General features: G+C 31.5%; 2 protein-coding genes across 2 annotated transcripts; both read right to left on the reverse strand.

The window, feature by feature from the left end:
* Positions 1 to 8499: 8499 nt before the first annotated feature.
* Positions 8500 to 12302, reverse strand: LOC137826683 (probable glucan 1,3-beta-glucosidase A). Its single transcript, XM_068632756.1, has 8 exons — positions 11883 to 12302; positions 11645 to 11764; positions 11353 to 11538; positions 10954 to 11115; positions 9971 to 10140; positions 9738 to 9893; positions 9287 to 9639; positions 8500 to 8805 (listed from the first exon to the last, which is right to left on the reverse strand). Exons 1-8 carry the CDS (start codon positions 12069 to 12071, stop codon positions 8624 to 8626), a joined length of 1518 nt encoding a protein of 505 aa, XP_068488857.1. The 5' UTR covers positions 12072 to 12302; the 3' UTR covers positions 8500 to 8623.
* A 2939-nt stretch (positions 12303 to 15241) lies between these two features.
* On the reverse strand, positions 15242 to 15559 carry LOC137825264 (uncharacterized mitochondrial protein AtMg00820-like). The gene has a single exon (XM_068630936.1). The coding sequence runs from the start codon at positions 15557 to 15559 to the stop codon at positions 15242 to 15244; it is 318 nt and encodes a 105-aa protein (XP_068487037.1).
* Positions 15560 to 15913: the final 354 nt, after the last annotated feature.

Here is a 15913-nt window from a genome sequence, read left to right on the forward strand (position 1 = left end):
TAAAAATAAATTTTGTTTTGAAAACAAAAACTTACTTTAAATCAAGCTTTGATATATTAAAAATATATATGAATTATTTTAAATAAATTGAATTAAAAATAGGATGTACAATAAATACAAAATATTTAATATTTTTTAAATATTTTTAAAGTTAAAAAAATTTGTTGTTTTAAAAAAATTAAAATTAAACCCTAAACCCTAAACCCTAAACCTTAGGGTTGATACAAATATAAATAAAAGGGATAATGTTTAAACAATATTTATAAAATGATAAATAAGTATAATTTATACATGATTAGTGTAACAGCGTAAAAAAAAGGATAACGAAGCAGAACCCTTGCCCCCCAACCATTCTTTTTCTTTCTTCTTTCTCCCTCCATCTCTCTCTTTTATCTTCTCTCTTAATTTTCCACTCCATACCTCATCTATTTTAGAATCTGATCATACCACGTTGTAGCTAGCGAATTAAGGAACATTTCTGCCCGATCAGATTTTCAAACAGAGTAAGTTCATTTTTACTCTAAATATCCTTTGTTCTCTGTTTTTCCTTAGGATTTAGTCATCAATCTTGGTGGGGTCAGTTGAGAAGTTTAATCGTCTCAACTTATTCTACTTTATACTGAATTTTTGTTCTGTTTGGATAACTTGCTTTAGGCCCGTAAATCTTGAAGCTTATCCAGACTGTGGGGAATAAAATTCTAGAAGTTGCTTGGAAAGTAAACAATTAAGGTAAGGGAAGCTAAATTTAATTTTTAATAGAACCTTAGGCTAGAAGATCTGGATGTGGAAGGGATGTGGTCCCAATATTCAATTTCTCTTGTAGGGATGTTGTGTGTTTATATATATTTGGTTGTTTGTTTATATATTATTTAAATTTGTGGAAATATTAGGTTTTGATGATTTAGTATTAAAGTGTTATTTTTTATGTCAAATAGACTTTTGAATATTGTGGATCACTTTTTGAATGATATTGTATGATGAAATGGTATGGAATTGAATTCATACATTTGGGATAATGTATGGTCTGATGTTTGTTGTGTATTAAGTATTGATGCCTATTTAGTAACAGAGATCTTCGAGCTTTATTGATGATCTAAGTCACATAGGCTAAGATATCAGGTGGTGAGAAGCTGATGGGGGAGTTCATGCACACCGTGACATATGAGATGCACGACTTGGGTTGTATTGAACTTACCCTGATCCTTTTTATTGGATTCGCTGGTAATCTTTGGATCAGGTGTTAGTCTCTGGTAAGACTTACTTAATACGAGTCTTCCGGAAGACGTTGTTTGTTGAATATTCTGGATGTGTAGATCCATGTCAGATCTATGTGATTGTTTTATTGTTGAGATTTGAAGAAAAATGAATAATTTGAGAAATTGATCATGTAATTTGATTTTCTCTTTGGATTTAAGTGTGTATATTATAAAATTATATTTTCATTAGCTTACCCTTGCTTTTCTTGTTGTGTTTGAACTGCGATGACTGTACTATGTACACGGGCAGATGACCATACAGGTGCAGGAAAGCCTTAGAGGTTTCAGAGTTTTATTTTGATATGTAAATATTTGTATTTCTATAAATACTAATCATGTATTAGGAATGTTTTGAAAAACTCCAAGTTTGTATAGAAACTGGTAGAACTTTTATCGTAATAGTTATATGTAAATTATGGGATGTTACAATTAGAAAATAAAAATGTAGGGAAAATTGTCATCTATGAGAAGTTGTGCCACGGGATGGTCTTCTTCGTTGTCTTCATAATCCCCCTTATGGTTGTTGTTCGGATGGAATGGTAGGAGGGAGAGGAGGTGGAATGTCATCGTTAATGTCTTTAACTTCATTGTCCTCACTCTAATTTTCAAACACCTGTGAATGCATTGTTGGTCGATAATACTGCATGAATGACATTGGATTGTATGTGGGGGTCATGGTAGACGTTGCAAATGGATTTGATGGACCAACAAGAAATTGTTGTTGAGATGGAAATATTGAGTACTTAAAAGGTGGTTGATGGAATGACGATTGGAATGACATGTGAGGTTGATCCTTATATCCGAACAACTAAGTCGGGTGAACACCTAATAGATGAAAAGATTGTTGTTAAAACGATTCAACTTGAGAAGAAGACCCAACATGATGTTGATAGTGAGGTTGTGTAGTCTCCTGTGGCATATCATACTATTTTGAAATTATATGTTAATTTTGGATGAGTCAATGAAGAATAATAAATGATTTTGTAATTGAACTTACATCATTATCGGACGGTGACTGTATAGGCGAGATGTAGCGGATAATACCATTAATGTATCACTGCATCACTAGTGCAGAAAAGCAAAACGAGTGCGGCTATTTTACATTTATAAGGGCGGCTATATAACCGCATTTGATGAGCACACATTTGTAAATGAAAGAGATAAGAAGGCGGCTATATATATAGCCGCATTCGTAAATTCGATTTATAAATGCGGCTATTTACATAGCCGCATTTATAAATCGCATTTACGAGAGACGTTTAGGGTTTCTTTTCTTTTTCGCTGTTGATTGCATTTCTAATCAATGTTCTCAACTTTGATCTTTTCCGAAGAACATGGTCATTATTTTAGCATTTCTTTTGATCTTTTGGTGCATCCATATTAGACATCTTCGTATTTCATCCCAATGGAAGTCCCAAAAATGCAAATAAAAATTCTCCAAATGAAACGCAAATATATGACGGAGCAAGGCAGCAACAACGACGAGGAAGACACAACAGAAAGCGTGAACAAAAACCTTCCCAAGCATGACCTTAGCAATGACATAAGACAAAACATAAGAGAAACGCAAAACATACAAAAATCAATGTTGAAGAAGAAGAGAGGAAGACAATGCTTACCGATGGCACGAAGACAATGCAAAGAAGAGAGGAAGAAAAGAGGAAGCACAGTTAATGGAGGAAGCACATAAGAGAAACAAAGTGCGAGAGAAATGAGAGTATCAAAACGTAAGTGGCGCGTTTATGAATTAGAGTTAAAAAGGTTTTAAGAAGGCAGCTATCTGTAAAGCCGCATTCGTAAATCAAGCATTTTGAATTACAATGGCGGCTATACAAATAGCTGCCGTTGTAAATCAAGCGTTTTGATTTACGAGGGCGGCTATACAAATAACCGCTCTTGTAAATCAAGAGTTTTGATTTACGAGTATAGCCGCCCTCGTAAATCAAAGCGTTTTCATTTACAAGGGCGGTTGTACAAATAGCCGCATTTGTAAATGAACTTAATTACAAAAATGCCACCTCTCTATCTCTAACTCTTTAAATTCAGTTTTATTTGTTGTTTGCTGGTATAAACAATCGATTGTTTCTGTGAAACAACCGATTGTTTTTCTGGTACTGCAGCTTTTGCTTGCTGTTTTGGCGAACTGAATTTCTGAATCAATTGTTTCCTGAGATAAATTCATTCTTGTTTTAAAAGTTTACGAAAATCCTCTTTAAACAATTCACTCCCCCCTCTAGTTTAAAGCCATCCATTCTAACAGGTTATGGATCAAAATGTTGGTGTTGCAAGACATAAGTATCAATTAAAGGTAATGGTGGATCATAATGTTGGTGTTGCAAGACTTCAATATCAATTAAAGGTAATGGTGTAGAAGAATCAGTAGCAGGAAGACTGGATGGTAATATAGTTTCAGAAATTAAAGGAACAATATCACTAAAAGATGTAGGCACAACAATATAAAAAATAGAAGGAACAATATCACTAACAAATGTAGGCACAAAAATATCATTATTAGAAATAGAAGGAAGCAAATGCTTAAACATATCATGTATGTACAAATTGGTATCTATGGTGTCCTTATAAAAAGGAAAATGATTTTCATAAAAAATAACATCGCGTGTCACAAAAATATTTTTATGACTCATATCAAAAAGAGTAAAACCTTTTACCCCATCTTTGTAACCAAGAAAAACACATTTTCTGGCTCTAGAACTAAACTTTGTTCTTTGAACACTACTAGTAGTAGCGAAAGCAAAACAACCAAAAAAATTTATATGAGATAAATTTGGTATGTCATTATAATCCATTTGATATGGTGATTTATCATGTAAAAGAGGAGTAGGAGTTCTATTAATTAATGAACAAAATGCTTGACAGCATATGACAAAAAACAAAGAGGTAAGTGAGACTGAAAAATCAATGCACGGGCGACATTCAAAATATGTTGATGTTTACGTTCAACAATACTATTTTGTTGTGGAGTTTCCACACAACTAGTTTGATGAACAATACCTTTTCTATTAAAGAAATCAGTCATAAGGAACTCAGGGCCATTATCACTTCTTAATATTTTCAAATGACAATTAAACTGATTTTCAATCATATTGATGAGATTTTGTAAATGTTTGCGTGTTTCAGCTTTAGTTTTCATTAAACAAATCCATGTATATCATGTAAAATCATCTACAACAGTTAAAAAATATTTATACCCTTCAACAAAAACATGATTAAAAGGACCTCATATATCAACATGAAGCAAATAAAAAAATTGAGTTGATTTAGTAAAACAAGAAGGAAAAGGTAGTCGTTTCTATTTAGCAAAATGACATGTATCACAAGGATGAACAGAACCTATGAAAATATTTGAGTAATATGAAGACAAAATTTTCAACCTATCATAAGACAAATGTCCCATTCGAAAATGCCAAAGTTTAGCATTATCAATATCTACACAAGATTTATTGATGTTGGCAGACTTATTTCGAAGGCACGAACTCTTATTGTCAAGTCTACTTGTCTCAATTTTTGTTTGTGACACCTGATGGATACTAGAAGTCCTTAATTGATAAAGGTTATGGGATCTCTCAGCTGTACCAATCACTCTCAATGGTTGAGTCTGAATAATGAAAGAAATAGAAGGTTGAAAAATGGTTAAACAATTGTGATTTGTGGTTAATTTAGAAACAAAAATCAAATTGACGTGAAATGAAGGTACATATAAAACACCAGTCAAAGTGAGTAAGGGAGATATTTGAACTATACCAGACTGATTAACACTTAATTGACTTTCGTTAGGTAAAAAGACTAGGACAGATGAAATATTATGAATGGAGAAGAAAAGATTCTTATCGTAACATATATGATCTGTAACCCATGTGTCTAATACCCAGTGATTAGAAAACTTACCTGATTTGGTTGAATTGATTTGCGACGTATTGACATGATTTAAAGAAGGAGTTTGACAAGATGATTGTTGGATCGAAGCCATTAAACTGTTGTACTGTTCTTGAGCAAGATAGAGAAACGAAAGAGATGATGGCCTAGAGATCCTAAAAGCTCTTATACCATATTAGTTTTGTATATCTCATAGAGAAAGAAGAGAAAAGGGAGAAAAGAAAATGATATATTTTATTGATCAAGAATTGTTACACATAAATTATTGAGTGCTATATTTATATAGCACATAAAAAAGATAAAAGATAAAAATAAAAATAAATGATATTGATAAAGCAGTTACAACTGATAGAACAGTAATTGTTGAACCAAGTGTGTTCAAGCTTTGAAGAATCCAAACCCTTTGAAGGTTGATGAAAGGCTGGTTGAGCTTGCTGTTGCTGTGTTGTCTTTTAGATAGGATCTGGGGTAGACTTTATGTATAATCCACTCTTGATTGAATGCAAAGCATAAGCATTCTCAAACCTTTTAAAAGAAAAGTGTTTTTTCAAACTAAGTGAAAAACAACCTGTTGTTTTGTCGAAACAACCGATTGTTTTATACTTAGGTGATTTTAGTAAGATTGAAAACTGTTTTTAAATGGTTGACTTGCTGTCAAAACAAAACAACCAATTGATTCACTAAATAAACCGCACTTGTTTATGCACTAGTGCATGTAGGTTGAATTGTCATGCAAATGACCATTTCTGTTAAATTGATTTCTCTGAATTAGACAATTATGATGGTCATTCCACATGGTTATCCATGCAGCATGATATTGTGGCCAATATCGATCAGTTCGTCCTCTCATATCCTCTATGTGAAGTTGATCAATGTTCAATGGGTCACTTAGAATACTCTGTCGAAATCCAAACTAACGCATATCCCTATCAACCTGATGAAATTCATACCAAATACGCAAAATACCATATTTTTATATGGTTTTGTAACTTGTTAAGAAATATTTAAGTGATAATCGACTGGTTAAAAAAATAGTCTAATATTTTATTTAAGTTAAATTGATTAAACTATTTGTTTTCACATAAGTATGTAATTTATTGTATATTTTAACACAAGAGAAGTAGTATAATATCCATATATCAAGAATGATAAATATAATTTATTTTACAATGTTAAGTTAAAGAAGTTAAATTATATATTTTCAGATAAGAGGAAAAAGTTATTGAAGATAATTGGAATTGAAATTTGTATTCGATGAAATCAATCCACTTGAATAATGGAGATCAATATTTTGAAGAAAATGTCTTTATATGTGTTTTTGTGTCTGTATGTTTCTCTTTATCAAGGTAAATAATTTATGAAAATCCAAGAACAATGTTTTGAAATATTTTTTAACTCAAAATTTAGTGTTGCTATTAAGGAAATTTCAGTGGATTGAAATTCGATTTTAATATGTTAAAATTATTTAAAACCTCATTAAATTATGTAGAAAAATAAAGAAAAACACTTTCAAAGATAGTACAAAGGAAGCTCACATGGGTATAATTTCAAAAAATAAAGAATTATAAAGATTTCACCCTTAACCCAAAAGACTAAATACTCTCAAAACTAGATTAAATGCTCACTACAACTTTTGTATTTTCAACAAGATCACTTGAATTGTTTTTCTTCACCTTCAATTTGTTTTATAGCTTTTTGAATATGTCATTTGATATTTGAATTGATTAATCTTGAATCTTGCAATATCTTCATCTTTTTTGTGCTAGACGCTCAAAACAGAAAGCTTCAATTTGCCATCTTCCAATTTTTTTTTCAAATTTATTTAAGAAATTAATTCGAAAGTATTTGCAATATGGGTTAATAAAAACATAATAAAAAAAATATTTTCGTTCCATATATTTCATGAAAAAAAGAGTACTAAAGATTTTTAATTTTTCAAAAGATTTTTTTGAAAATATTGGGAGATATTCACTATTAAACAAGATATTCAAAAGATTTATTTGAAAAATTTATTTAGGAAAAGTTGAATTATATATATATATATATACGAAAAATATGGTCCAAATATAGTCATTACACAAATTTAAAATTTTCATTTTTTACATAAAATGTCTTTGATTGAATGCAATTTTAATAGATATATGAATTTAAAAAAAAAAATCATTTAACCGTTATAAGTAAACACATGTTACTCATTCAACACATTTATCAGACTGTCTGACATGAACAAAACTATAAACATTTGAAGAGTCTCATTTATACTATACCAATACAAATTTTGTTAGAACCAAGTAACACATTCACTCTAAATTTTGTTATAAGCTTAACAAGTGTTATTAGATTGTCTAACGAATATATGCTATAGATGCTTAAATGTCTATCATGAACTTATGTTGTAGACACCTAGATCGTCTATCACATTGTCTAATGAATACTACAATTATAGAAACATTATTTAAATCTTTTAGTATACGTGTAACTCATTCAAACATTTCTTGTTATCATCAAAACATAAAGACATGAACTCATATAGCATCTTGTGATTATCAGACCCTATAGGGGCTTAATAGATCATATTGACAAATCATCCTGATCCTCTAGAGTCTCAACAAAACAAACACACTTTGAAGTCCTTCACAAATTTGGATATTTTATATGGAGTCCCTATTAAATTTTTTTATTCTATTAAGTACTCCAAATTTTCATACTTTTTACTTGAGTTTCTCTTGTTTAACTTTTTCATTAAGAAGGTGATGTTATTGTGATCTTTAATAGTCTCGTCACACAATCTTGCTTATTTATTTTCAAATATTAAAAAGGTGAGGTTGTTTTGTAATTAATATAAAATTATATTCTTTTCAACAAGGGAGTTGTATTACTTTTATTGAAAAATATGTTTGATAATGAAGTCGTCATGCTTTATGGTCTTTATATCATCACCTACAAAGACCAAAAGTCTGTTGTCATCACCACCATTGATGAATGTGACAACGATACTCCCTTGTTATTCAACACATCTTAAATAAAAAAACCACAATTCACTTGACAATTATTTTACATTAACTGCATTATCATTTTATATTAACCACCTAACTTGACATTTTTTTTAACATATTAAGACAACAAGTAAAATGATGGAGCAACAGTCATGTAACTCAATAATGAAAAACAATTAAATATCATAAACTTCATAGAAAAATATAATTTTTTTCGGTATTTAATGGACTAATTTTTTTTATTAATTAAGCACTCAATTCAAAATACCCAACTTTATGAGAGAGATAATACTTAATTAGACCTTATTATTATAACTAATTAAAACACATAATCCTAAGAAAATGATTCGGTATTTTTCAAAAAGTGATATTAAAAACTGAGACCAACTTGTGATCCGTATAGATACATGCCTATTTTTTATATAATTTATTTCATATTTCAAGTGGAATGAATGCTTTGACCAGTAGTATTTAGTTTTATAGGTTGATATAACCATTCTTGATCATCCACTCCAAACTCCAGTGGTTGTTAACATTTTTTAATGCCCAATAGGCCCACCCAAATGTGGCTCGCCCATAAACGTCTAATTGAGCTTTGGCGAATCTTTGATAATCTTCTTTTGTAGTTCCACTGACTTGCCATTCAGCAACCCATTCACCTTCAATTTAACATAATAATATTTAGCTACTTCGAATCTATAATTAAAAAAACACAAACTCTAAAATAAAATAAAGAGTTGTTCATTTGATAAGCTATGGCATATGAGAACATACATCTTCTAGTTTCATGCTTAAAAAACATTAATAGAAAAATACTTCCTAGATTTGAAGTCATGAACAATTAGTCACTAAGACAACTTTATCATTGTGATGCCAACCATTAATTAGGAATATATAAAAACCAACAAATTATAAGTTTATTATGTGGAGTTTTTTCATCATTAGTTAAAGTTTCTTTACTTTCCTTCATCTATTGAAAGAAGTCAAATTCATATATTCCGAAATACTAAATAATCCAGTGACCATTGATGACCAAATTATGAATATTGTTGAGTTAATTCAATTAAGACTGTCATTAAAATAGCTTGTTATAAAAAAGTGTTACTGTAAAATATACATAATCAATCTGTATGAACTTACCAACAAAAGTAAGAGGGCCATTTGAGGTTGTAACATGAGTGAGCTGTGATGAGCGATTATTGTAGATGAAATCAATGTTCTGTTGGACAGTCATGGCATTGAATACATCTTGGAAGAGGTTGTAGTAGTGAACATCAATCACAGATCGTTCAAAACCATTTGCAAGAGGGAAGAGTTCCCTGGGATCTGCAGGTCCTAGCCTATTTGATAACACTACATAAGCTGAGGAAGAGTGCTTGCGCACTGCTTCATAACCCGCCTTATAGTACTTGTTCAAGCTCTCTAGTGTCACACCAGGTGAGAAAGGCTCATTTATTAGCTCAACTGCATAAAGGCTTGGGCTTTTCGCATACCTGAAATGCAAGCAATATATATGGATCTCACGATATATCTTCCATGCAAAATTGCAAATATCATGTTACTATCAGAACACAAAATTTATGTATAAAACCTTGCCGTGAGAAACTCTATAACACGAACTGTTTCTTGAATTGTTTCATCTGTTTTTCCCCACTCCAGTGAACCATCTCTTGAAGAACTATGCTCAAAACCATTTTGGGAACCGGGTGCAGCATGAAGATCAAGGATGATTTTCAGTCCATATTTCCTGCAGGTAGGTCAAGTTTCAATATTATTCTTTTAATGTGCTATATATATATAAGTTTTTTTAGTTGAAGGACTTACTGTGACCACAAAAAGGCATTGTCTAGTGCATGTAAGGAACCTCCGACATAGGGTGGGGGTGGAGTTGGATCACTTGCTATCCACCAGCCAATTGGAATTCTAACAGCATTAAGTCCACTACTGGCTATGAACTTGAAGTCATCTTCAACAATAAAAGTGCTCCAATGTTCCTGTGGAATCACACACACCCTCGACCATTCAGCAACAACTTGCCAAACTGACATTTTCAACACTAAATCAACATCAATAATTAATAATGGATGACAGTTGTATAGAGTTTTTGCAACTGCAAGTCAGACATCATTCTTGAAAGATGAAAGGTTTTCAGTTGGACCAACCTTTTAATGCGTGAATAAATGTAAGAAACAACTGGAATTGATAATAATTGTAATAATGCATAAAACATAAACACTTTTAGGAAAATAACATATAGAATAAAAAAATAGGTATATAAATTTAATCTAAATACATTCGGCATAAAAAAAATTATATGATCAATTAATTGAAATGAATTTTAAAGCAATTATTATAAAATCAAAATTATTATTATTATTATTATATATATAAATTTGTAAATGAATAATTATATAAAAAATGTGTACAATATCATAGAATATTTTCTCCAAAAATTTATGAGCTCCAGGATGTCAGGATTTTAATTAAAAAGTTTAAAGTATTTCTCTTGATACAACACTATCTTCCTTCTTCATCCTAGTTACTGAAATTAAAAATTGTGCTATGAAATTGGTAAAAATATTTTTATAACTTTTATCTCAGCATAGCCATATTTTACAAACACTTTTATTAGTTGGAGAACTTTAAATTTGTAAACTTGTAAATAAAAATCAAACTTTAAGGTAAACAGTCATTAGGTCTTGTGGAGTTTTGGTAATAGTTCATTGTTTTGACCCATTTCTCAAGCTACAACAAACCCTGCAACCTAGGACACTGTTTGTCAATCCTTTGACTTTATATTTTGTTACCTTCATAACTTGTGGGGCTTTTGTGGGACCATAGCCATTTGTTACTTGGAATTCCCCTTGCATCCCTCCAGCAATTGTCATTACAAAAACAGATGGATCATCATCTCCCCAGCTGTTGTTGACCTTTAATGCATCAGCAGTCACCACATCCTCTCTCTTTGCCTACAATCACCCCATCAACATTAATGGTTACAATATCACTCACTCTTTACATCCATAGATTATTACACACAAAATAATTTCTTTTTACATGTATAGGTTAATAACTATTTTTATGTCAACTCAAACAGTTTTTATATATACATGGTGGTGTTATCATTTTATTTCCCTACTATTTCACCTTCTTCCACCAAAAGAAAAGTAGAGAAAACAAAGAAGCAGTGGAAGAGGAACAGTCACCTGCAGGAAGTATCCATTGGAAGCTCTGATTCGAACACGGCTCGAATTACCACTTTCCCTTACAACATGAAATGTCAAAGAATCCGTGGAAATATTGGAAACAGCAACGACTTGTATCCCATCTAAACCCACAAACTGTTTGTTGAACACCCTGAATCTGAAAGTGTTCTCATCTAGCCTCCACAACTGAACACAATACAACATCATGATCAAAATGTAACAAGGAATCACTTTTTATCGCAATTGGATTATAATCATTTAATGATTGAGCAACATCAATATGCTCACTCACTGAAAATGTTTCCCAACCGGAAGCAGCTGTGCGATTTGCAACTATGATGGTTCCTCCTCCAGACTCAGCACAAAGATATTTGCCTGTTGTCACAGACTTGAACTGAAGAGCAGTTCCATCCTACAAAAATTCAGAGAAAGAATTGATTTTGCATGAAATAAGACAGCTGAGAACATATATAAGCCTAAGAAAATATGTGTGTATGATAATTGTGAGAATTGTTTATGTATTTACAGACCAAGAAGTCTTTATTTGGAATGCCATCGAAGAGAGAAGGTTTCATCCAACCTTCGGTGACCAGCCACCCACCAAGATTAACTGCTTTCACTGGAAACTCAGCATTTGATCTTCCAATGGAGAAGGAAAAAACAGAGAAGAAGGTGAGCAAGTTAAGAAGCCATATTTTGAGGTTCACACAGTTGGTCATGTTTTTAGATGTGTCTGTGTGATCTTTGTCTCTGTACCTTGCAATGATTCTGCTAGGGATATATAAATATATATGTAGAAGTGCAGTCAAAATCTAGAAGCTCTTATACCAACAAATAATTGAAATTGGGTCTTAGTTGAAATTCCACAACCGCATCCCTTCTTCCAAATAATGTCTGTATAGAGGGAATGAAGAAGCGTTGACTAGTCTAAATAGAAAGTCTGACCAATCAATTGCTTTTTGCTTTCACACTTGCCTTTTCATTTACTCACTAGTCATTTTAGTTGACTTTTACTTTCTAATAGGGTACTTAAGAAAACTAACATAATTATAACTTACTTAACAGCCCATAAGATTATTAGGAACGGATAGCTTAATCTCTAACTCATAAATTATTAGTTGATATAATCTTCTAATTCTAATTAATAAATTAACTTATTAGACTAAAAATATTTAATAAAATTAATTCATAAGTTAGTTTTTAAATATAAAGTAATATAAAAAAATATAATTACATAAATATTATTGATAAAGTTTATATATTTGTTAAAAAGGAATATTTATATAATTATATTATTTAAATTTAAAAAAAATTATATTTTCATTAATTTTTTTATTGGTTTATTTTTAAAAATTATATATATATAACTAAATTTACAAATTAATTTACAAATTTTGATTAATAATATAACTATTTTAGATAGTAATAGTTTTTTAAGTTTACAATCTTTCCTTGTTTTCCCAAACTGATTTTCCTTTACTATGCATCCAAACCCTTTCACTCTTATCACAACCTCCCATGCCACCCACCTAAAACAATAAGTTACATACATTTTTTCTGGAAAATAATCTCCACTATGACTTTTTACAAATATGAATTGTATATATTTAAAGAGTTAAAATATTTTTCTTCAATTTTAAATAACTTTGTGTACAGTGTTAGAGAAGCAGTTACATAACTGCATTACCATTTTTACATCTGCTTCATTCATGGGTATATATAGATACCCATTATTTTGTATATATCATATAAAGAAAGAAGAGAAAAGGGAGAAAAGAAAATGATATATTTTATTGACAAAAATTGTTACATAGATTATAGATTATTGAGTGTTATATTTATATAGCACATAAAAAAAATAAAAAATAAAATAAATGATACAAATAAAGCAGTTACAACTGATAGAACATTAATAACTGATAAGGTAGTTACAATTGAAAATTTAAAATATTATATGAGAATATTTTTATCATCTAATAGCCATCCACAAGCTGAAACATGTATATCTTTCATGTTCAACTTGGATAAGTTGTCACGAAATAACCGAGGATGCAAAGGTTTGATCAACATATCAACCACTTTATTAGAGGAAGAAACTAAGATTAAATGAATGAGACCTTCTTGAAGTTTAGTCTGAACAAAATGACAATCAATTTCAATGTGTTTCGTCCTCTCATAAAACGTGGGATTCTTTGCTATGCATATAACAGACTTATTGTCACAATAGACAACAAAAGATCCAGAAATATTAGTATGCAAATCATCGCATAAATATTGTAACCATTGAAGTTCACAAACAAGGGAAGCTAATGCTTTATATTCTGCCTCTGAAGAAGATCTGGACACTGTAGACTACTTTTTAGACTTCCATGAATTTAAAGAGTTTCCCATAAACACATAATAACCAGTGATAGACCTTCTAGAATCAATGCAAGTTCCCCAATTTCAATAAGAAAAAGCTTTAAGAACAATTTGATTATTAATGGAAAAGAATAGACCAAGACCATGACATCCTTTCAAATATCGTAATACACGAAGAGTTGTTGTCATATGAGGTTCTCGTGGATTTAAAACTAACTGAGTTTATGAACTGCAAAACTGGTATCAGACCTAGTGTGAGTAAGGTATAACAAACACCCAATCAATATTCTATATTCACCTGGATTCAAAAGTAATGAACCTTTACTTTTAGAGAAAGGATAAGATGGTTCCATGGGAAAAGAGGCGGGTTTGCAAGCCAATAAACCACTATCAGAAAGAAGATCTAAACAATATTTTCGTTGATTGAGAACAATACCAGAAGGTGAACGACTTATCTCAAAACCCAAGAAATAGCAAAGAGTACCGAGATCTTTGATACTAAATGAGTTATGAAGATGAGTTTTAACACGTTGTATTTCCTGAAGATTATTGCCAACCAACATAATGTCATCAACATATTTCAACATAGTAGTGAAAGAATGATTGTCTGTGCAAATAAATAAAGAATGATCAGCTGTACTTTGAACATAACCAAGTTGATGGAAGAGGGCCAAACACCAACCCAAAGGAGAGGCAAACATCAAGATATATTGGGCCAACTACAAGGGTCATGGCTAAGAGGCTTGATGAGGATTGGAACACTGCTACTGATGGCAGAGAAACTTACCTCTACATGTTCCAAGAAGTCCAAAATCAAGTGTAGCATAGTCTTTAAATTCTTGTCAAAGTAGCATAGGATTTTCCTTTGTAAAATTGTTTAATTTGTAATTAGGTTGAATTTTGGCTTCTAAAAACCAACCTAAGTTTGATTAGGGTTTCTAGAAACACCTAATCTAACTAAGGTCGGTCATTTAGACCTAATGGCATCACATGAGACACACCTTGTCACACTTGCCATGTGAGCTACCATTAGGCGCCAACTTTCATTTCATTTAGGATTTGAATTTCCTACCAATTTGTCTGTTCATTTCCGGTCCTCCTTGGCTATAAAAGGAGGAGCTTACCTCATGTTTTGACAAGATTAATTCATTAGTGAAATGCTGCCAATTTTGTGTCATTCTCACTCTTTGCCTAAAACTTCTTAGGATTAGGCTTTTAATCTTCCGAAATTTTCACCTTCCAAAGAGAGTTGGCCTAACCACTCTCAATTTCCTACTTCTCATGCACCTTCAAGATCACCATCACTCTTAGGAGGATCTTGTTCCACCATCAACCCATGGAGCTTCCGCAAATTCACTCAAAAACCACAAAGAAGAAGACACAAATCCATCACAAGTTGTATTACAGTCTGAGTTAGTTTTGAGTTCCATTGTCGACTCGCCTACTTTAGTCCATATAAAGATTTTCTAAGTTTACAAACTTGTGTGGGATGAGAAAGAGTAAGGCCTGCAGGAGGAGTCATGTAAATTTATTCATCAAGATCGTCGTGAAGAAAAGCATTATTCACATCTAGTTGATGAAGAATCCATCCCTTAGCACTTGCTAAAGACAAAATAAATCGAATTGTAGTAATTTTAACTACCGGAGAGAAAGTCTCAAAATACTCAATACCTTCGGTTTGAGTATATCCTTTCGCAACCAAACGAGCCTTGTACCTATCAATGGTGACGTATGGTTTATGCTTGGCTTTGAAAACCCATTTACACCCAATAGGACATTTTCCAGGAGGCAAATCCACCAAAGACCATGTTTCATTAGACTCAAGAGCATCAAGTTCATGTTGCATAGCTTATTTCCAACAATCATGTTGTATCACCTCTTTAAATGATTTAGGTTCTTGGATAGAAGAAATATTATGACAAAAAGAAGAATATGTAGGAGAACAATTATCATAAGAGAGATATTTTTGTATAGGATATTTAGTACCTGAAGAATGATTGGTAACATCTTTTGAAGAGAAGAAACTAGTGTGATAGTCCTTCAAGTATCCAGGTGGTTGTTTGAGACGAGTAGAAACTCGACCAGATGAAGGTTGTGTTGAACCAAGTTGATGTGAATGTAACTACAAGAACACATGATTCTTGACATTCTTAGGAACAACTTGAGCTGGATTTGAAAGGCACTTTACTTTAGAATTGGA

The sequence above is a fragment of the Phaseolus vulgaris genome, chromosome 8 (genome assembly GCF_000499845.2).
Source record: "Phaseolus vulgaris cultivar G19833 chromosome 8, P. vulgaris v2.0, whole genome shotgun sequence".
In the NCBI taxonomy this organism is placed as follows: domain Eukaryota; kingdom Viridiplantae; phylum Streptophyta; class Magnoliopsida; order Fabales; family Fabaceae; genus Phaseolus; species Phaseolus vulgaris.